Here is a 22,411-nt window from a genome sequence, read left to right as displayed (position 1 = left end):
GACAAAATATTGCATGAGCTGTGACTGCAATCCGATGATTAAAGGTAACATACTGATCGATCAAAACATAGGCTAGATACTTCCAAGTTGACTCTTCTAATGCAAACACTTAATTACAGTAAAAAAAAAATTTAAAAAAATACTTACTTGCTTTCTAGAACTTTAGTTCACAAACGCAAAATGATTTCCTGATCTTATAAAAGCTAAAAGGGAACAAGATTTGAAGCCACATGTAATAATCCTATGACTAAATTTGTACAGTTGGCAAATGGGAATGGCCAGAAACATTATGCCTTGCACGAGAAGAATTCTGACCATTACCGTCACAAAACATCAGGAAGAAAGGGATTTTACCTTTGACCTGCTCTGATATGACACGTAGACACCAGTCCAAGAACTCTGGGAGCCGCTGCTGCTTGACATCATGTCGTGTCAGAAATCTACCACAGAGATAAGTAAATGTTACTAATTGTCAACAATGCTTGATAGAAAGCTAAAGCCCAGAATTGTTGATAGGCTATTCAAAGCATTTGCCTATTTGCATTTTTCAAGCCAGAAAGGTCAGTAATCATAGATAACTTTGCGCTTTTTATGTCATAGTGGACTTAACTTTGTCTGACAAGAATTCACTTCCAAAACTGACTCATATATATGTACACAAATTGAGAGGGATCACATATAACTGAACTCTTTATCTCTTTTCAAACAGCATAAACATACTACTTCAGTAATCATTATGTAATCAATTGCAAATCTGAAGCATCAGGCTTTATGCAGCTTCCTTTTATTTAATTTTGCTTTGCTTTTCTTATCAAACAGAAACAGTAAGATGCTACAAAATGTAGAAATATTGTAAAGTTGCAATAACTATATTCATATGACCAACAAAATGATGCTAAAGTTTACTATAAACTGAATAGAAGGAAAGACAAAACTCAATATATTTCTTACCTAGACACCATGAAGGCTGATGCATCACGACACTTGTCGCTCACTCCAAGGTACGTCTGTTGAATTAGCGGAGACAGAAGACAGATTTTTCAAATATTGCAATAGAATTTCCTGCCAAGTCATGTATCCACTGAGCTTATGCAGGAAACATTTAGACAAATATGGAACTAAGCAAAGTTTGATGGGGCATAATGCAGACCCGTCATATCATCTTTATTTCTGATGTCGTATCATAGACCTTTCTCAGAGGTAAAATTCAAATTTATCTCCAACAAAACAAACAGAGCGCTACTGCTTGGAAAATGGTACACTAGAGAAAAAAAAAATTAATATAGCACAAAAAAAAATTGCTTTGGTACTTGTACTTCTGTGGGAAAACCTATTTTAGAACTTCACTGATAGTTTTAGCCTTTTCCAGTTGGCGAAGTTTGTGGTATCATTACTCTCCACATTTGTGACAGTTTTGACATGCTGCCTTTTTAATAGCGAGTACTGAAAAGAATGCAAGTTTCAGTTACACAAATCAACAATAAACTACCACTGTATTATAACTTCCATACACACTGTCACACCAATATCAAAATGTGTCATGCAAAATACAAATTATGTTTTTGTAAAAATGATGACATGATATTAACCTTCATACAACAAATCAACACTTTCAATAACAAGCACAAGCCTTACAAACTGTTCATTTCAGGATTTTACAACATAATATCTTATAGAAAGATTAGATGGAAGTGGTTGAAATTGTATGAACAACAAAGGATTCATTAAAAACAATAGTTTTACACTACCTCTTGAAGTACCAAAAATTAACAATGAAAAACATAATAACAAGATACAGAATGAAGTTACAAAAATATATAGCTTCTACAATTTGGTGGGATAATTAACAGTGGTCTACTGCTAAATAAATGAAAACAAGAAGATCAGGATCTGTAAAATTTTTACCTTGGCTACATTCAGGATTCTGTCCATGGTGGGGAGACTGGCCGAGTGGTCACCTGATCCAGCTCCAGTACTGTCCAGTCTGGACATGTCAAAGGGAATCATACAGATCATGGACATCCACAGAAGCAGCATGTAGCGAGACTCCCAGGTCTGTGGAGAAACACCATGTAGAAAGCAAAGGTATTGTCACTGACAGTTTAATAGTAGCTCAGGACACTGAAGGTAGTAAATGACAAACAAGAGACCCGCGGGTCTAGCGCTCACCTGAGTATCGCAAGTTCACCTTTCACGCAGTCACTAATCTAAATTATTCACAGCTCTACTAAAATTTGACCAGGCATTCTCAAGAAGAAGATGAAAATGTACAATAAGGGCCCAAATTTTTTTAAGATTCCTTAATTTGGGGGGATTGGGGGCCCCCTGGGGCCCTCTGGGTGGGGCATGGTGCCCATTTTGATAAATTGAGATTTTGATAAATTGAGGTTTTCAGGAAGAAGATGAAAATGTACAATTCAGGCCCCCATTTGGACCTTCCCAACCCCCCCCCCCCCCCCCCTGCCCCCAAGAGGGGCACCCCTGGATTTGCTATGAACAAACTTGAAACTACAATCATCAATGTACTAACTCATAGTATCAACTTAGCTCTATCACTTCTGGTTCTAGAGAAGAAGATTTTTACAGATTCCTTAATTTTGGGGGATTTGGGCCCCCCTGGGGCCCCTGGGTGGGGCATGGTGCCCATTTTAACAGATTGAGATCCTAACCCCCTAGGGATGCTACCTGCCAAGTTTGGTGAAAATTGGTCTTGGGGTTCTCAAGAAGAAGATGAAAATGTATAATTTAGGCCCCATTAGGACCCCTCCCCACCCCCCTCCCCTGGGTCCCAAGGGGGGCACCCCTGATTCTGCCATGAACAAACTTGAAACTACAATCATCAATGTACTAACTCATAGTATCAACTTAGCTCTATCACTTCTGGTTCTAGAGAAGAAGATTTTTACAGATTAATTAATTTTGGAGGATTTGGGCCCCCCTGGGGCCCCTGGGTGGGGCATGGTGCCCATTTTAACAAATTGAGATCCTAACCCCCTAGGGATGCTACCTGCCAAGTTTGGTGAAAATTGGTCATGGGGTTCTCAAGAAGAAGATGAAAATGTATAATTTAGGCCCCATTAGGACCCCTCCCCACCCCCCTCCCCTGGGTCCCAAGGGGGGCACCCCTGATTCTGCCATGAACAAACTTGAAACTACAATCATCAATGTACTAACTCATAGTATCAACTTAGCTCTATCACTTCTGGTTCTAGAGAAGAAGATTTTTACAGATTAATTAATTTTGGAGGATTTGGGCCCCCCTGGGGCCCCTGGGTGGGGCATGGTGCCCATTTTAATAAATTGAGATCCTAACCCCCTAGGGATGCTACCTGCCAAGTTTGGTGAAAATTGGTCATGGGGTTCTCAAGAAGAAGATGAAAATGTATAATTTAGGCCCCATTAGGACCCCTCCCCACCCCCCTCCCCTGGGTCCCAAGGGAGGCACCCCTGATTCTGCCATGAACAAACTTGAAACTACAGTCATCAATGTACTAACTCATAGTATTAACTTAGCTCTATCACTTCTGGTTCTAGAGAAGAAGATTTTTACAGATTCCTTAATTTTGGGGGGTTTGGGCCCCCCTGGGGGCCCCCTGGGTGGGGCATGGTGCCCATTTTAACAAATTGAGTTCCTAATCCCCTAGGGATGCTACCTGCCAAGTTTGATGAAAATCGGTCTTGGGGTTTTCAAGAAGAAGATGAAAATGTAAAAAGTTTACGGACGACGGACGACGCACGACGGACTACGCACGACGGACGCCGGACGAAGGGCGATCGCAATAGCTCACTTGAGCCTTTGGCTCAGGTGAGCTAAAAATGGACTTCTTGTGCTTTAAAGACTCTACTACGAGGTGGACACACAATCAGCCTTTCAATCTGCTCGTTCCTTTCAAGTTGATTTATTTCATTTCCAACAAACAAATAATTAGAAATACAATGAAACACTCATATATACAGATGTCAGGAAATCAGTACCACAATGCGATGAACAGAATAGCATTGCAAAAGAGATACAGGTAAAGTTCTTAAGTTCGGTGACAAAGTATGTCTAACAAAAAAAAAAATGCAATATTTATCTAATATAGTAGACTATGGTAACTTTCAGGCATTAAAAGATGATTGTGGTATTCACAGATAAAAACAGGAAATTGTGAGAAGCTCTTGATCCCTGCTGCTAATTGCAAATGCACTATGAACTAAATGCAAAATGCACTATTTTGATATCTCGTGCAAACTTTGTGCAAGTTCTGACGGCAAACTGAGACAGTTTGCAACAGATGTATGGCAAATTAAAGTCATAACTGTCCAAAAAAGAAGTAACTGTGAAAAATCTACAGTACAAAATAACAATCATTTGTGATTGAATAAGCACCACCTTCATCATTACAAAATGCTTAAAATATGAAGTGTTTACAACACATACATCATAGTCCGACGGATTCTGAGCATAGAGTTGAGCCAGTGTTGGTTCCAGATCAACGACCTCATGAGGCAACAGACGCACAATGACTTTTGGACCTCTGGCCTGGTTCACAGGAGAAAATATCCAATAATAAAAATGTGATGAAAAAATAATGAGAAACTTGTACTTTATTATGTTTACAAATAAGAATAATCTGCATTTTATCCAATAAGCAATCACATAGCTGCATTGCAGTAATGTGTCTCAAAATGTATATTGGTTGATGTTATATCACAATTCCACTTCACAACAGCACAAACAAAAGTGAATAAAAATTCATTCCATTTGTGCAAGTTGTATGTATTGCTTTACAGCATTATACAAAATACTCATCTCAAGGCAGAATAAGTATTGATACTGGTATGACATATTACTGACAGAACAACTGCAGAATATGTGATCAGGTTTTGAAATGGCTGAGATATCCAAAACGAAGTGGGAGCCACCTGTCAATATGATTGCTTTGTTTTACTTTTTTTTTTTCAATACATCTAAGCCATTTCAGCAACAAATTTTCACAAAATAAATTTGAACTTCTCTTAGAAATGTAAAGTTCCTTAATATGTAATAAGCAGTTTTGTAATTATCTCACAAAAAGTCAAAAGGTGAATCCCCACCTCAACCAAAACTATACCACCCCTTCAAACCACATTATTACAACATGAACCTGTCAATGGAATCAGATTCATCTTGTGATCTGTGTATCGTGCTCAAATTTTTGTTTGCTCTGTACATGTGCCATGAATGAATTATATTTGATATGAAAATGTTATGAAATAAAAAAAAAAAAAAATTAACAGAACACACACACAAAAATTAAAATAATAACCCCTTGACGGTCATTTGGGAATTTGTTTTAGTTCCTTCCTATTATCACTTTGATATAATAAAATTGATGTACCTGCATCCTGCACATTTGGCATCCCTCTAAAGTTTTTGGCTTGGTAAGGCCTGATGTAGGATTTCTTCATTGATCATGAAGGAAGAGAATTTAACCAGTGCCTGGCAATCACCCCCTTATTCTCCCTTCCTTGCAGTTTCATCACTTGTCGCCACCAAAATAGAAACAAATATTTAATAACATTTGTATGACCAACACATAATCTGTGCTAGCATGCACATGATTGCTAATCATAACTGTCATATTACCTTTGTGAGCAAGTAAAGGAACTTGAAAGCCAGATGAGAGAGCCTGGGGTCAAGGGTCACATCCCTGGCAATTGAGAGAAAGTTGAGGAGCATCTCTTCCAGATGGGGGTCCATGAGATGCGGCTGTTCCTGGTAGTCATCCACAATGACTGCAAAGACATAATTAGACAGGAGTGAATATCATTACTGTGCCATTAATGTCACCACCTTCCTTACAAGATTCTTAAATCCCAATACAATTTGCACAGTATGTATGTATCAGGTTCCTGTAGTGTTCGGTTATCATGCACTGTCTTACATTCGTCTAGGCAGCCATCAATTGGTGAAGTGATACCAATTGGTGAAGTGATACTTTATTTTATAAAGACATTTCTCACTGTAAGAATAGCAAAAGTTGTTCATATGTACGGTCTGTGTGAAACTTTCAAAGAGAAGTAAAATCCATTCATGAAGTCTCTCCTAAGTGTGTCTTATAAGCAAAAAATTTCTCCTAAGACTTTCATGAAATGGACCCCTCGTCATAAAGGGAAAACAGGGAAAACAGCCTTTGCAATGCTAGCATTAGCATCTTTGCATCTTTGTAATGTGAACAGCAAAGAAATATTAAATGTTTAATATAAAGCTGTTGATCAAAGAAAAGAAAAAAAAAACTTAATTAGACATTCAAAGCATGTCCTCAGCTTTAGTTTCATTGTCTTCTATTCCATCAATCATCTTCACTCTAATATCAATTATATCATTCTCATTGTCAAAGCAGCACCATCAAACCTCAAAAACACATGTGAAAGTTACTGAATCAGTATTATTACTTGCTACACATTGTATAGCTTTAACACTTTCTTCATAATCATACTCATTCAAATAAACAATCATAGAAACAAAAATATATCTTACCTAACACTAGTAACAGTGACACCCCTATTGACCATTATCAATGTCTATAGAGTAGACTGGGTCTAATTTCTATTGCGTAGACCCTACCCTAATTACAAGACAAGGCATAAAGTTCTATGAGTGTGAACTGGGCACGGTGATGTCAAGTAAACTGTATTTCCTTGAGACGAGGACCGAAAATATATCATATATATATCTACAGACGGTTACAGTATGCCATTAAGATCAACAACAGTGGTAAATTTGGGGCCGGGTTGAGGCAATGTCCCACATACTATAATTGGTGTTAGCTAAACAAAGTGTAACTTTTGTGTGTGCCATATGCCACGGCACGGCGAAGAGGCAATGCAATGCGATTACTTTTCTTACCTGTAAATTGTTCTAAAGCTATCTCAACGCTGATCTGATCGGTGTAAATTTGGGGCAAACTCCTGAAGAGCTCTTTTACTCTTGAAGCTTCAGAGAATTCTTCCCGAATATGACCCTGACGGGCCATATCCTTCCCTGCTCCTTCGTCTTCAGTCATGTTGGATGCGGCCATCTTCAAGAATGTTCCCTCCCTCGCACTACACCCAAATTACACACCTACAGTGCGTGGTACAGACATGCACAGAGCAACGGCACGCACCACTGGTTGTCCCAGGGGCGCCGGCGGGTGTGCCAACGCACCGCCGTGGCCGTACCACCATCCGCCGGCGGCTCGAGCCGAGGACACGTGAACTGCTGTTACGGAGGCCGCTTACGCAGCAGGCTGCAGATACTGACTTTAATACGCTTGTGAGACTGCGATGCTCAATGGTAAGCACATTTTCGGCATATGACGTGATTCATTTGATTCCATTTCTATAACAGAATGCCAATTATTACAATACACTGACGACATTAGTGACGACTGAATGAAGCTAATCAATGACAAGGCAAGGGCTCATCATTATTACTTCAGTCCCTCATATTGAAAACTGTGTATGCTCAGACAGTACATTGGATATAGAATGGTTAGATTAGAACGACTCAGATATTCAATACATTTTCACTCATTCATTTGATTTATTTTCTAATTTCTAGATGACTTTATAACAACATTCCCCCCCCCCCAAAAAAAAAAAAAAACGACAATGTGGCAGATAGTAACAAAGCAAGTAAAGGAGGCCAGGGTGGGTGGGAACCACACGGGAAATAGAATAATCTGGATTTGTTGTTCCATTTTGTGTGTGTGTGTTTGTAGTGATTGTTTGTTTTGCTTTGTTTTTGTTTTTGTTTATTTTTTTTTTGGGGGGGGGTCTGTACAAATGCAATATTATATGTAAGTTACAATAATTAACATGTGAGTATTGGCACACACACGCTCTATACACACACAACAAAGCACACTTGCACTAGAGACTGGAGTACTCAGTAGACTGGTGTATGATATTTGAGCATCCTGCACATCGCCATAGTCAGCATGATAATTAACGTTTTTGCGTATTCTGTACACACTGCATCACTGAAATTCTAATTTCTATGAAATTCTGCTCACGTCGAGGAAAAATGCACAAGATTCTAATGGAACAAAAGTTCAATGATCGATGTCCAACTTTGTAGCTATCGTCGTGAAACGTGAATGATGTCATTATTTAGTTGTGCGCTAATAGTATGGCCTGCACCCACATCGCCACCATGCGCCCCCATAGGCAAGGCATGTAAAAGACGTAGGCTTATGCAGGGACCGTGATCACCACAACCTGTATTTCATATAAATTCAAGATTTTCAAGACAAAATTGCCTGTTTTCGCCTTGGTTTGCTTGGTTGTGGATGTGAAACCCTGCAAAATTCCTTGCGTACTGCTCTCAGTTCCATGCTTACATTTTTTTTTTTTTGTACAGTGCGATTGTAGCCATTTTTTATACGCAGGGTGGCGGGTTTAGGGCCCTTGGCAAGGTGCAAGACAAAATTGCCTTTTTTCGCCTCGGTTTGCTTGGCTGTGGATGTGAAACCCTGCAAAATTCCTTGCGCACTGCTCACAGTCCCATGCTTACATTTTTGTTTTGTACAGTGCGATTGTAGCCATTTTTTATACACAGGGTGGCGGGTTTAGGGCCCTTGGCAAGGTGCGGGTACCTCTACACTCAGCAAAGAAAGAAAGTAAACACTTTTTCGAGTTCAAAATTTTCATAGAAGATTTTCATGAAAACCAATATATTTTATACCATAATAAAGGTAATTTAATTGGCTATCAATCTAGTAGGTCAATATATTAAAAAAGGAAACCTTACGCATGAGTGAACACATTTGTTTTTATCCTCCAAAGCACAAAAGTAAAATTTCAAAGATTGACATATTGTCTTTCATTTGCAAATGCCCTTTAAAGGTAGGGGATACCTTTTACAGACCTCCCAAAATGCAGAAAAACATTAAATATGAACCTCAGGGACTTGTTTAGGCCACTGCTGAGAAATTTGGAAGTCAACAGTTATCTACAATTTGAATAATGTACAAAACTCAACTACTCAGTAGTTCTGTGTGTCAGCCACACTTAAGCCTTTTTGTTGCAGTCTTCTGTATCTTTTATCTATAAACACAAATCTAAAAGTATAAGAGCTGATGCAATAACATATAGAGTGTGTGGCAAGAATTTATAGAAGTGTTTGTAAGTTTTGATGAACTTTCTTCACAAAATATACATGATGGACACACATGCAATGCATGTGTCTGCAAAGGTAGCCTAGTAATGTACTGGAATTTACGGTGAGCCACGAAAAAAATTCAATTCAAAATCTAACGGTCAATAAAAATGTACTAAATGTTACCTTCCACTTTCAATACTTTATGGGAGTTTCTAAAATGATACTCTCTTCAACATACCACTGTATTTATACAACTCTTCATTTAAGGCATGCAAGTGGGATTCCCCTACCTTTAAGATAACAATAATAACAAAAGACCAGTTTAACACAATGAGAGACACAAAGAAATGGCAAAAATAAGTTTATATTCTCTTAATCTCTTTATAACCTCAAACAAAATAAAAGTGGGAAACTTCAGGGTGGAAAATAAGAATTTTCACTGAACTAAAACTTCAAGTGACATAGGGAGTAAGGGCATGAAGATGATTAAATGAACAAAATATCTTTATTTCATTCATTCAATTTAGTAATTTAAGAATTCATAAGACAAATTCAAGAACCAAATATAATTTACAATTTTCCTAATTTGAATATTCAATTCAAAATTCTACCATTTTTGTTAATGTTGCTTATTCTCTCATTTCATGTGAATTTGGATTTGACAGAACATTCTTCATTTTCCTCCATTATTTTTAGCCTTATTGATCTTTTGGGCTTTAAAGAATTTATAGAGATCATAGGTATATTTTTGTAACTGAATCCATGTTCATTATTGTGTCAAATTTGTCTTTTGTTCTTATTGTTACATGAAGAGCATTTACGCATGAATGACCATTTACGCATGAATGACAACTTGATCATTTTTGCAATTTTCACTTTTGTGCCTTGGAAGAGAAAAACAAAGGTGTTCACCCATGCGTAAAGTTTAAAGTTTAAATTTAAAAAAAAAGTAAAAATTAAATTACCTTTCATATGGCATATAATACGTTAACATTTCACCAAAAATTCTATGAGTAATATAAACTTGAAAAAGTGTTTGCTTTCTTTTTTTGCTGAGTGTACAAGATAATGAGGGTATCCAGAAACACATTACAGGTATTTAGATGTTAACGTTCCAAGAACTGTGGCCTTCTTATCATCCTTAGGTTTCACACAAAGCGGGGAGAACTAACTTTTACTCACGGCAGGTTTTCTTTATGGAACTCACTCCCTCAATTCACTAAGAGTGTCATAATGCTGTTGAAGTATTAAGAATAATCTCAAAAAGTATAATCTGTTTGATTTTCCTTACAGTTATTGATTAATATTATTAATTTCATATGTCCTGTACTGTTTCACTTTGTCATTTTCTTTCTCTTTACGTATCTGTATTTGCACATGGTTGCACCTAGAGCATTTAATCATTAGATCAATGGATTTGGTGCCTTAAATCCCATATATTATTTGTAGTAGTACATGTAGTAGTAGTCATAGTTCCATGGCAACACTGCACAGAATCATTATCATTTACCAGTGTCAGATACCATCCAACAATTATTCTAGAAGGCACTGAAATGCATAAAATCTATATATTTAGAGAGCTACTGCTTGCTCATCAAACCAGTTTACTTGTCAGTTACTCTGTGTGTGTGTGTGTGTGTGTGTGTGTGTGTGTGTGTGTTTGTGTGTGTGTGTGTGTGGTTTTCTCAGTAGAAAGTCCAGTATCCATATTTTTGTTTTCATGTGTGACAGATTACGCCATGTGAGCTGACTGCAGCGTAGATATGGCCACTCGAAAGTTACAAGTGTTTTCACTCTACCGAAAGCTGCTGAGAGCAGCGCAGACATGGGAAGCCAGCACTGGAAAGAGAGCAGACACCAAAGAGGAGAGGGAATATATCGAGAAAGAAACCAAGAATCTATTCAGGAAAAACCAGCAAGTGAGGATGCTATTTATACAAAAACTTGGAAATCCTTAAAAGAAAGCCTTGTTGCTGTTGTTGTTATTTTAATCTTTAAGTCACCTGTCCTTCAGTTGTGAATACACTGTAATTATGCTTCACAATGAGCATTGTGACTAGTCTTGTACCAGCAGCATTAACAATTCCACAATTAAATTTAATTTCACATGTGGCATGCATTAATACATTAGGGTTAAATTTTTTGAAAACTAAATAATGCAGTGCTCTGTGTAAAGTGTCATATAGATCTTAATCATTTTCTTGTAGTACGTAGTAAATATATGCACAAACTCAGTGTGGCCAATGGCAATATGCCTGTGATGTGATGCATTTTTGCGGTCTGTGTTTGTAGGAATCCATAAAATTGTAAATGTGGCAAGCTCTAAATTCTTGCACTGGATTTGGCAGCCATATCACAGTCATTACAGGATTAGTATTTCTTTCTGAAGCAGTACTATTCAAGAATTGTATCTGGGGTCGAACTGATCTAAAACATACGCGATACATGTTTTATTCAGGACAATACTTGATGCAAAATCCAGACATTGTGTGAAATACAAATCATATCAATTATCTAAGTGGTTTGTTTTGGTTTGACAACTTTATTATTATATCATTCCAGCTCACTGATCCTGAAGAAATAAGGCTTTGCCTCAAGGAGGGTGAAACAAGGTTGGAAATCGGTGAGTGTTGTCGATATGAAAAAGCCCAAAGTCTCAGCGCAAAGTTAGGGCAATGCATTCATTTATTTGAAGGACTGTGATGACAATCTAATTTTGTACACTGTAATTCATTTTGTGCTATACTGAGGACTGGTGGCAGATTCTTACCATATATACACCTGTACTTGTTTTTCCCATCTGCATTGTAAGTTCATAGCATACATACATTATTGAGGTAGTCACAGGGTCTATATTTGTTAAGATTTGCACTGAGCAAATGTATAAATATATAAAATACAATACTGTAAATAGTGCCATCAATTTAACATTGGATTTTATTACAATTAGGAAAATATACAAGACTACATGACTGATGAAATGTCTGCTTTTGTTATATAATGCTATATCCTATATTATTCCCCCACATTGTATATGGTATATGCAACAAAATCATCATGTCATGCTCTTGTTCTTGCATTTACACAAAATGTGAGACAGTATAGTTTATATAACTTCTCATGAAGTAATTGACGTCTTCTTTTTTTCTCTTGTAAAATTTGGTGTTGGCATATTTTAATATCTTGAGCAAAATCATTGTGAAGGTCTTCTGTTTGGGAGATTAGAAATACATGATAATTTGTAGAGTGAACAGTTTATTTAACTTTGAGACATATCATTTAAATACACATAAACCAAGCCGTGTATTTTGAGACACTATGTTAGTGACCATACAAATGACAATCATACAATAATATATTTTGTTTTGTTTGGTACCAAATACCTGAAATTTTATGTGATCTGTTGAATTTGTATTATAGTGACATAAAGGGTCACTGAGATTAATATTGCATACCTATAAACAAGGAAAAGTAGAAATTACGCGGTGCGTAATATATGTCCCCGCCGGAAGTAGCATTTAGTAGCAAAATGTACAATGTAGGTAAAAAGATCAAGGTCAAAGGTCAAAGAAGTCAAAGGTCAAAATTCTATGTAGAAGTTTTGAAGCCCTCACCTAGTGCCATCACACAAAGCAAATGGAATCGAAATCGGGTTAGAAATGGCGAAGGAGAAGCATTTTGTAGCCAATGTACAATATAGGTCAAAAATCAAGGTCAAAGGTCAAAGAAGTCAAAGGTCAAAATTCTGTGTAGAAGTTTTGAAGCCCTCACCTAGTGCCATCACATAGAGCAAACGGAATCGAAATCGGGTTAGAAATGGCGAAGGAGTAGCATTTGGTAGCAAAATGTACAATATAGGTCAAAAATCAAGGTCAAAGGTCAAAGTAGTCAAAGGTCAAAATTCTGTGTAGAAGTTTTGAATCCCTCACCTAGTGCCATCATATAAAGCAAACGGAATCAAAATCGGGTTAGAAATGGCGAAGGAGTAGCATTTTGAAGCAAAATGTACAATATAGGTCAAAGGTCAAGGTCAAAGGTCACGACTGAAATTCTGTATTGACCGATTCTGTGACGCGCTATGTGTATTTTTGGCATAGGCGCAGCCATAGTGGGTGTATCAGCCGACCCCCCCCCCCCTCCGCACTCCCCCACCCCTCTCCCTACATTAGCACGCGCGCAGAATGAAAAACTGCTTTAGCCAATAGGCGTCTCGTACTGAGTGCGCGAATGCTTGCTTAGTGCGCGAACCTTTGTTACAAGTGCGTGTTAACATGTTGCCCCGGGGTGGGGGAGAGCAGGGGGGTCGGCTGATACACCCACTATGGCTGCGCCCTGTGCCGTAAAATGTCTGCTGCCCTCAACGAACCTGAATTGGTCAATAGAAGTTTCAAAGCTCCCATGTAGTGCTATCATAAAGCAAACAGAATCAAAATCGGGTTAGAAATGGCGAAGGAGTAGCATTTTGAACATTTTGATCACACACGGATGCACAGACAGACGGACAGACGGACACACACACGTATGGATCCCGTTTCATAGTCCCCTGCTCGAACTCGTTCGGCGGGGACAATTAGAATGAAGAATTCAAACAAACACAAACACACATACACACACCTGAATGCAGTGTGAGTGTCAAATTATTTTAACCACCTCAAAGATGTTTGTCCATTCATTCATTTCTTCCCCTTGTTTGTTTGTTTGTTATGCTTATTTGTTTTTAAAATACATTTTCAGCTCGCTATATGTATACTTTCTTATATGCGTCAGCTTATCACTACAAGACGCCATACCCCAGACCTGTGAATATTCCATACGGTGGACTTCCGCCCTCTATGGGTAAAGGCAAGAAAGCCCAAGACAGACTGAGGAGACAGGCGAAGCCAGTGTACATCAAGTCTTATGACGAATACTGAACACCCCAATTATCTACTGAGGATTGAATCAGCTGAGAATGTACCAAAAAGAACAGGGACTCATCTTTTCTGTCAGAGGACTAGCAACATCTTCTGTGTGTTGTCATGGTGGTGATGCAGCAGAGATGCCTGTGAGTCTGCCAAACTGTGGAGATGTTCTATGGAGTATGGAGGAAAGTGGATGTACTGTACTTGTATTAACAGGACTACATCGTAACATCCACAATTTGGATTTCATTGTGGTTTCTCTTATCTTTGAAATCTTCCATAATGATTGATGTGAAGGGACTGATACCACATGGAAAGGATGATCCAAATCCACAAACCCAGGGCAAGCCTGGTGCAACAAACTGGCTTGAGGTACATTGTATAACGTTACTGACCACAACATTGTCATACATATCATAGTATTTATATTCTTCCAACTTATGCAGTGTATTAAAAGAACAAATTATTTGCTGAGCCCTTCTTGTTGGTTGATTATTTGCCTAAAACAAGCGAGACAAAGCATGCCTTTGATTTGTTAATGTTTACTGGCCCCAGATATCATACAAATGTATTTGTGAATGTTTTGTGCAATAGAGTTGCTATGGAGTATGAAAGATCAATGTGTCCAGCAATGGAGGAATGTGAAGATGATTCTTTTTTTTTTTAAGCAATGGAGAAGTCTAAGATAAAGGCTTGAACACCCAATGTATTTGTGTTTCCTGAAAGGACATCCAAATGAACCTATTCATAATTTCATATTGTTAATTTGTTGCAATTTACATGAGCTATAAATTTGTGTGTGCATTACGGCATACAGCTGTAAAACTGTTCCTGCTTATATGAAGACATACCTTGTTATATTGGCAGAGCTACAAGGCCCTATATGAAATATAATACAACTTTATGTATTGGTATATGTGTTTGGCTACTGGGTATAATACAGTACAATGTATATATATCTATTTGTGTCAAAGATAAAATCAGGAGTCATATATACTGTACTGACATCCAGGTGCAGAGGAGCCTAGTTATGATGGGCTGCTTGGGACCACTGAAATTTCCTGGTTACTGGTGTACAAGTTGTATTAGGAATATCGCTATACAGCTGTATCTGATTTCCTATCATGAGGTCAAACTGTAGTTCAATACAACCTTGCTGAAGTCAACCTCGCATAAATTGAATAATCGCCCGAGTCAAAGGTCATTTCAAGTTCTCTTTAATATACTACATGTATTGGCTTTAATCCGTCAGAAGTCAAATTTTCTCCAAGTCGAAGCTTTTTCTTCAATCCAAATACAAAGTAGATTCAACTTAGGCAAGGTTGACTGTACAATATGTGTGCACATCATAACCCAGTCCTACGTACTCTCATTCAAGTTTATGTTATTGTTTGTATTTGCACCAGATGACTGTGAATTGAAACGGTCACTTCATTGATGGAAACAAGGCATGTATCTCTGTGTCTACATGACCATAAAGTCATGAATTGTTGAAGTCCATTGGTTGTTGGCACTGTCATTAAAAGCATCATGTGAAAATATTAACCGTTTATCAAGGTGTAATTACGTTTCATCATTTCTTGTGTTGCATTTCTCTCTTATTTTCATTTACGGTTTGGTAGTTGGCGAATTCTTCCTCGTTAACGGTCTACCCTTAATTGACTTTATCATTAACACCCCAACCACATTGTGTATATACATCAAGGAAAGTCCTGAAGACCCATCAAAATTTTACATTTCAAAGAAAAAGCTGTGACATCAGCACACATCTTATTCATCCTCATCATGGATCAAATAGGAACCTACGTGTACATGTAATCACACTGCCACCAATGAAAAAAATGGGAACCTACACGTGATCACACTGTCATGAGTATGAATGTTGCTCATGTTTCTTGTACAATCTCCTAGTAGTCAAAGAATTAACCCATTCTCCGCAGTAAAATGTGACCTTTTATAATATGCCACATTCACAATTGACAAGTACATGTACGGACACCAGTCACCTCAAACATACTGCGGCAATGTCTGTGTCTTGATTAACAATGGCAGGAATGATTATTTGAATAACTGTGAATCGGATTTGATGTTTAAGATTTCTGGATATCTATAAACGTGTGATCAATTCTTATCATGGCAGAAAAGTGCTACAACTACTAAACAACCATTATCCATAATGCATAGTACATTCTACCTATTTGCACTTATTGGACACAGGAAAAAAAACGAGTATTGGCACTGAAAGATATGAAAATATTACTTTATTTACATATGTACAAGTATTCAATAGAATACAATATATCAATGTTATACATTGTATAACATTTTCATATAAAAATTAAAAGATCAATATTCAATACATTCATAATAAGTTTCATCATTCTTTTTGTTCTCTTTGTTTGTTTGGGGTTTTTTTGGTAGTTTTTCTTCTTTTCATTACTTCTTAGTAGATCATTATTTCAAGCCTGATCAATATTTAAAACATTTTCTTTCACTCAGTGCTAAAATTAAGCATATTTGATCTACATTAATAATAAGTTTCCTCATTTTTTTTTTGTTCCCTTTGCTTTTTTTTTTGTAGTTTTTCTTCTTTTCATTAATTCACAGTAGATCATTATTTCAAGCCTGATCAGCATTAAAACATTTTCTTTCACTCAGTGCTGAAATTAAGCATATTTGATCTAGATTAATAATAAGTTTCATCATTTTTTTTGTTCCCTTTGTTTTTTGTTTGTTTGGTTTTTTTTGTTTGTTATTTTTCTTATTTTCATTACTTCTTAGAAGATCATTATTTCAAGCCTGATCAGCATCTAAAACATTTTCTTTCACTCGGTGCTAATTTTATGCATGTTTGATTTGACCAGAGTTATTTTCTTTTCTTTTCTTTTTTTGTCTTGTATGGAATACCTTTTGAATATTTACATCATATATGCCATTTTTATCTTCCCATAGATAGGGTACCAAGACAACAGATAATATTTCGTTTCGTTACTCCCATTTTGAAAACTTGAGATATTCATGTGGCTGTCATATTTTATGCAAATGATGTTAACAATGCCCTCCCAATTTCGTACTTCTCTTCGCTTTCCCTTCGCTTTCCCTTCACGCACTTGTCAATGATTTTCAGTCTTTTCTGGCTTACAACTTATGTTAAACGCTTATATTTTCTTTTTAAGACAAAGATCTGCTGCACATCAGATTCCTAATCTATTCATCGAATGTCCTTGTAATCCAAGTCGTTTTTCTTCTTACACTGTTTGTATTCTCTTCCAGTGCTCGCATTCCTCTTCGTTAAGCTCTTGAGTCACCATCCGACTCCAGTCTGTATCTAGACTTTTTTTACCCAATTAGCTGGCAAACCTTTGCGATGAAAGGGTCAAACCCGGCGAAATATGTACATGTATCTTCTAGATTCTCTTCGTTCTTTCGTGCCGTTCATTTAGTCATTTTGCTCTTTTGATGTCATCATAAGCCTCAGTTATGTATATCTTCACCATGGCTCTGTGCTCTGAAAGTTGTACTCCTCGATATTAATCCTGTGTATGCCGTAAGCCTTGCACTCATGAGGCAAATCACTTGTTTTCTTCACGTGATCCACAAAGTCCTATACATTGTATTTGGTTAGATACACCCAACTTCTCCTGTGTTTATTGTCTGCTGCTGTCGTTTGCTTCCATTGATTCTCCTCGGATCTTCGTGATCACTGATATTTCATCTGCCTACGCGATGTTCTTCCGCCTCTCCTAATGCCGATCTCTCTCCAAGTTAACCTCCAAGAGCATCTGTCTTTCACGGTGTCATCCCCTGCCTCCATGGTTATCTCGCAGTGGATGTGCAGCCTCCTCATTTGAATCACGCTCCCCATCTCAGTAAAGAGCTTCGAAACACCCACTCGCTCCTGCGTAGAGTCATCAATTTTTGTCATCTCTCTCTCTTCCAGCTTGCCCTTCAAATCTTTCTTCTTTGATGTTATTGGAGTCATCTTATCCAGCATTGCCCAAGACACAATCTGAATATTCCCTCTGGATGTATCATTTCTGCTCCTGCCGTCTATTGTCATTTTCGTGTTAGTCTTCAACCAATCAGGTTTCATCATAGCCGTTCTCTCTCTCAGTGTTATAAGCTCCACTATCTCCTTCTTCTTCGTCCTCGTCGTCCAAGTACCAGTGGTGATCGTCATTCAACCGTTCCTCCTCATCATCATTCTGTTATCCAGTGCTTTTTCGTACCTTATAGTCTTTAATGACTTTCCCTTTCGTCTGCACCAGAAAAGAGGTCACTGTGCAGATCGGAATCATCCTGGTCCCATTCAGCAGACGGTTCATTGTAAAATATCTCCTCGTCACCGCTATCTTCAGCATCTTGGAATTCGTCCACTTCGTCGACGATGTGCGGGAATTCTGCTTCATTTTCGACGACTTCTGGCTCCTCCCTCGCCTGCTGCAAGTCGTCCGGTATTCCTCTGTTTCTGTCACCTTCTCCCTCTTCATCATCGCCCCGATCTTCTTCCTCCCAGTATTCCTCCATCTCACTATCGCTTTCCTCCTGCGTCGTGCCACTCTCCTCGCTCTCTTCCTCCTCTTCGTCAAATTCGGAAGTGCACCCTCTGTATTCCGTTACGCCCTGTTTGGCAATCTCATTCCAATCAACATCCCCAGGCGACCAAATCTCTTCATCATCATTCGACTCCTCTTCAAGAACTTCCCCACGATGCTGCCGGGATTCGCCAGCTGCTCGGTAAACTTCGTCCTCAGAATCAGCCGTTGCGGTGCAGATTTGCTCTTCCTCATGATAGGTCTCTGTGATTTCTTGCAATCGATGATGTTGTGCCTCGGTGTTTTCCAAGTTCACGCCTCCGCTCTCCATGTTCAGATTAGTGAGACCATCAGTCATCCCGTCTGGCACACTGCCAACCCCTGCATCAGGTACACAGGGGTGCGTCTCCTCCCTACGTTCATCCAGGTGTTCCTCTTTCTCTATTTTTGCTCTCCTCCGCTCGAGCACTTGTCTCCTCCTTTCGGCGATTGCCTCAGCCTTCTTTTTCCTGGTGGCGTCGAGTTCCTCTTTGAAATCGCGAGCGGCTCCTTGCTTGTAGTAGATGTTGAGGTTCATCTGAAACTGTCTTTCGCAGATAATGCTCTGTTTTCTTTCCCGGACAGCAACTCTATGGGCATTCTCTGCATTGAGCTTTGCGTTGCGGGCGGATGCTTGCATCTATCATGATAAGAGGCACATTATGATTACGGTAAAAGTCGTAGTTACGTAAAAATACAAAAATGTAATTCACATCAGACCGAAATGCAAATCATATTTTCAGGAAATAATCACAATCCTATTCTCAAGGTAATCTTTCCCACTGATGTTTCTTGATATATATGAAAATTGATTTACAGTTTGACTTTCAGAAACTTTATTGTCTTAAATAGTGATAAGTGAAGATGAAGAGAGAACAATGATTTTGATCATTGTGCTAATAGAATTATGGCACAGTTTTATCTTTCAAATTGTTAGCAAATCTTAGAAGTGAGTTAATCATTATTTTTATCTCACGTTACGCGACTCGTGTACCTTCATCCTCCTGGCAGCCCTGCTGTGGCGAGTCATCATCTCAATCTTCAGCTGATGTGGCTCCCTGCGAGATCTTTCCAATAAAGCCTTGACTCTCTTTGGCACTCTGCTAGCCAGGCACCGCGTTCCTCTCGGCATCACCAAGGTGTAGGTGGTCCAGCCCGGGGTAGTCTTCATCAGAATCATCTTTGTTGTCGGAGAGGAGCCGTCAGCCCCATCTGATGTTGGCGGTGAGAGATGATTGCTGGTGGTCTTCTGCGCTGTGGATGGCAACGCGCTGCGTGGTGATGGTAGAAATAGAACACTGCGTTTCTCCTTCGTTTGTGTTTCCCCCGAAAGGCCGCTTGACGCAGACACCTGTCCGTGTTGGCGCGGATCATCCTGTGCGGACCGCAAGGATGTCTCGGCATTGTCAGGATTGTCATGTGCCAGTGACGTCAGCTTGTGATCAGAGATTTGCGGGGAGGGACATTCTCCGATTTTGGGCAGTGGACGCAGTGGCTTGTTCCAGATATTGTTCTGATAACAAAGAAAAATTAATGCAATAACTTGACAGAATGGAAAAATTCTAAAATTTCACATAAAACTACACACTTTAAATTCTCAAGTACTGTACATAAAAATGAAAACATTTCCCTTCACATTCTTTCCCTTTCGTCTTCACCTGTAGCCTCACACCTTTTGTTCCCTCTCTCTTGCTCTTGTTCTCCTTTTCTTGCTAGCTTTCATGCGAAACCAACTCTGCTCAAATTTAGCGATGAAATGCAAAATCATTGCATACCTGTAGCTAACATTCCACGAGCATAGAAGTAATGTTAGTAAGCTTTCATCTATTCCACAAACTTTTAAACAGTATAGCAGCCTAATCTTTCACAATAAATAAATTATAAAATATTAGAAAAATTGCCAATCACATGCGTGTCCGTTCAATACTTACGTTAAGCCACTGTTCTTCACCAGGAAGCCTCAACCCTGTTTGGTATAAAGTAGAATCCTGTCGCAGGTGGAAAGTGACTCCTCCTCCGCACTTCCTTTCCAATAAATCATCGAGACTGGAAGCCGCCATGTTGTTTGAGAAGTCTACCTTCTGTGGCGGGCTGTTGTATGGTTCCTTGCCTTTTGCAGAACTCTCTGGTATCTGAACATTGGAATAGCATTATAGCAGCACATAACATCAAATTTACCAATGATCTGACCTTTTTTTGCTTGCTTTCGTAACTAGAAGTATTATAAGAGTATGACCCCTTGGAGTATAACGGGTCTGCTGATGTCCACATTCGTTTATCTAAGGATGATAGCACAGTGATCAGAATTGAAATTGTCGAAGAGTCGACACTGTGGCTACAGTATGGGACAATGAAAATGCTTTGAATACATGCTTACTTCTATGTTTCAATCGTTGAAATACAGTCATGCACAATGCTTTTAAAGAGCGAGGTTAAAGAAACTTTAAACCTTTGCCTGAATATTGAGAGCTATATAATCACACATTTTTCGTGTCACGTCGGTAATGATTTCTCCGCCAATAAATGATGTTGAATGGATCATAGGATTGCCACCAAACTGTAATATAGATCGCGAATATTACGTTCACGATAACATAATTAAGTAGATATTAATCATGGATAAAGATAGAGAGGGATGATGTTTATACCAGGTCCATCTGGAGCTGGAAGCGAGTCGGGTGGTTGTTGGTCTGCACCGACTGGTCCCGGCAGACAGCTGACTTGGGAACTCGGCTTTTGTAATGAGGCTCTGTTGGGCCACCCGTAACTTTGGCTGGGAGCGCGGGGAGCGAGGCTTGCCTCGCCCGATGTTGGTGGGCTGGCGGCAATGACAGGATAACCGATGTGAAGGCATCAGCGAAGAACTTGTGCTATGAATTGAGATTAGGAACGGCAAAATATATGATACTAAACAAGATGAAGCGAGGAAGTTTCCCTACCTATATGACATTGTGTGTGTATACCAATTAACTTCCCTGATGTATGACATTGTGGTTCAAGTTATTTCTGGTCCTCTCTCGATCTCATTCTTTCTTTCTTTCTTTCTGTCTTTCTTTCTGTTTGTCTGTCTGTCTTTCTTTTTTTTCTGTCTTGATGTAGTTCTTTCTATCTATCTATCTATCTATCCGTCTCTCTTTATTTCCTTCTTTCTTTCTAGTTCTGTCCCTGCGTATGAATTAATTTCTATCCCTTGGGACATATGTCACTCGATCCACACAGTACGAATGATAATTTCCACAACTACAATAACAAAACCATAAACAAACTGGTATGTGCATTGAAAAATGTGTAACCGTGTCAGCATAGTGGTTCAAAGAATTGGATTAGCTCATACGAATCTAAAAGTAGCAAAACAAGTTTATACCATTAGTTGATTACCAAGATAAGAAAGGACTAAAACCAACTTTTAAGGACCTATTTACCTCTCCGATGATTTTCTGTCTCTTCATCTCAAGTTCTCTTTCTCGATGACAACGCTCCAGGCTCTCAACTCTGTAGAACTCGTCGGGTGACAGACTGAAGGAAATCTTGTGATTTCTGGCGCAGATCCTTTGACCAGGCTCAAAGAGATCATAGGAGAGACCTCCGACATTCGCCTTGATAGCTGACATGCTTTTGCTTCGTCCTCCCAACTCCACTACCATCTTCTCCATGTCCCCTCGAGATGTCATCTGGGTAGCCATGTCAACAGTCGAACTAGAAGTTGGACCTTCAGTTGACGTAGGCTTACTGTCCTTGAAAGACTCTCCTTCGGTGCTTTGGCTCTTGATGTCTGGTGGTGACTCCACGTGGTCGGTAGGGCGTGTCCCCCCGAGATGTTGAAA

The 22,411-nt window shown here is 38.8% G+C and overlaps 2 protein-coding genes across 2 annotated transcripts in view; one reads left to right on the top strand and one right to left on the bottom strand.

Moving 5' to 3' along the window:
* LOC140231402 (tubulin-specific chaperone D-like) overlaps positions 1 to 7,046 on the bottom strand; it is a 43,103-nt gene extending 36,057 nt beyond the window's left edge. The window contains exons 1-6 of the mRNA XM_072311527.1: positions 6,875 to 7,046; positions 5,612 to 5,760; positions 4,424 to 4,525; positions 1,906 to 2,055; positions 952 to 1,007; positions 355 to 440 (exon numbers count right to left, since the gene is read on the bottom strand). Coding sequence (XP_072167628.1) covers positions 355 to 440; positions 952 to 1,007; positions 1,906 to 2,055; positions 4,424 to 4,525; positions 5,612 to 5,760; positions 6,875 to 7,046 — 715 coding nt within the window. The remainder of the gene's footprint in view (positions 1 to 354; positions 441 to 951; positions 1,008 to 1,905; positions 2,056 to 4,423; positions 4,526 to 5,611; positions 5,761 to 6,874) is intronic.
* A 137-nt stretch (positions 7,047 to 7,183) lies between these two features.
* Positions 7,184 to 15,556, top strand: LOC140231825 (LYR motif containing protein 1-like). The gene is made up of 4 exons (XM_072311976.1): positions 7,184 to 7,303; positions 10,844 to 11,031; positions 11,675 to 11,735; positions 13,880 to 15,556. The coding sequence occupies exons 2-4, from the start codon at positions 10,876 to 10,878 to the stop codon at positions 14,023 to 14,025; spliced, it is 363 nt and encodes a 120-aa protein (XP_072168077.1). The 5' UTR covers positions 7,184 to 7,303; positions 10,844 to 10,875; the 3' UTR covers positions 14,026 to 15,556.
* The last annotated feature ends 6,855 nt before the right edge of the window (positions 15,557 to 22,411 follow it).

The sequence above is a fragment of the Diadema setosum genome, chromosome 8, assembly GCF_964275005.1.
Source record: "Diadema setosum chromosome 8, eeDiaSeto1, whole genome shotgun sequence".
NCBI classification, from domain to species: domain Eukaryota; kingdom Metazoa; phylum Echinodermata; class Echinoidea; order Diadematoida; family Diadematidae; genus Diadema; species Diadema setosum.
The sequence above is the reverse complement of the archived record's forward strand: the minus strand, read 5'-3'. Positions and strand labels throughout refer to the sequence as shown.

Excerpts from the sequence above, each read along its gene's own strand:
- LOC140231825 (XM_072311976.1), top strand. The coding sequence starts at position 10,876 with ATGGCCACTCGAAAGTTACAAGTGTTTTCACTCTACCGAAAGCTGCTG. Across the intron at positions 11,032-11,674 it reads TATTCAGGAAAAACCAGCAA|CTCACTGATCCTGAAGAAAT; the intron begins GTGAGGATGCTA and ends ATATCATTCCAG. Across the intron at positions 11,736-13,879 it reads TGAAACAAGGTTGGAAATCG|CTTATCACTACAAGACGCCA; the intron begins GTGAGTGTTGTC and ends TATATGCGTCAG.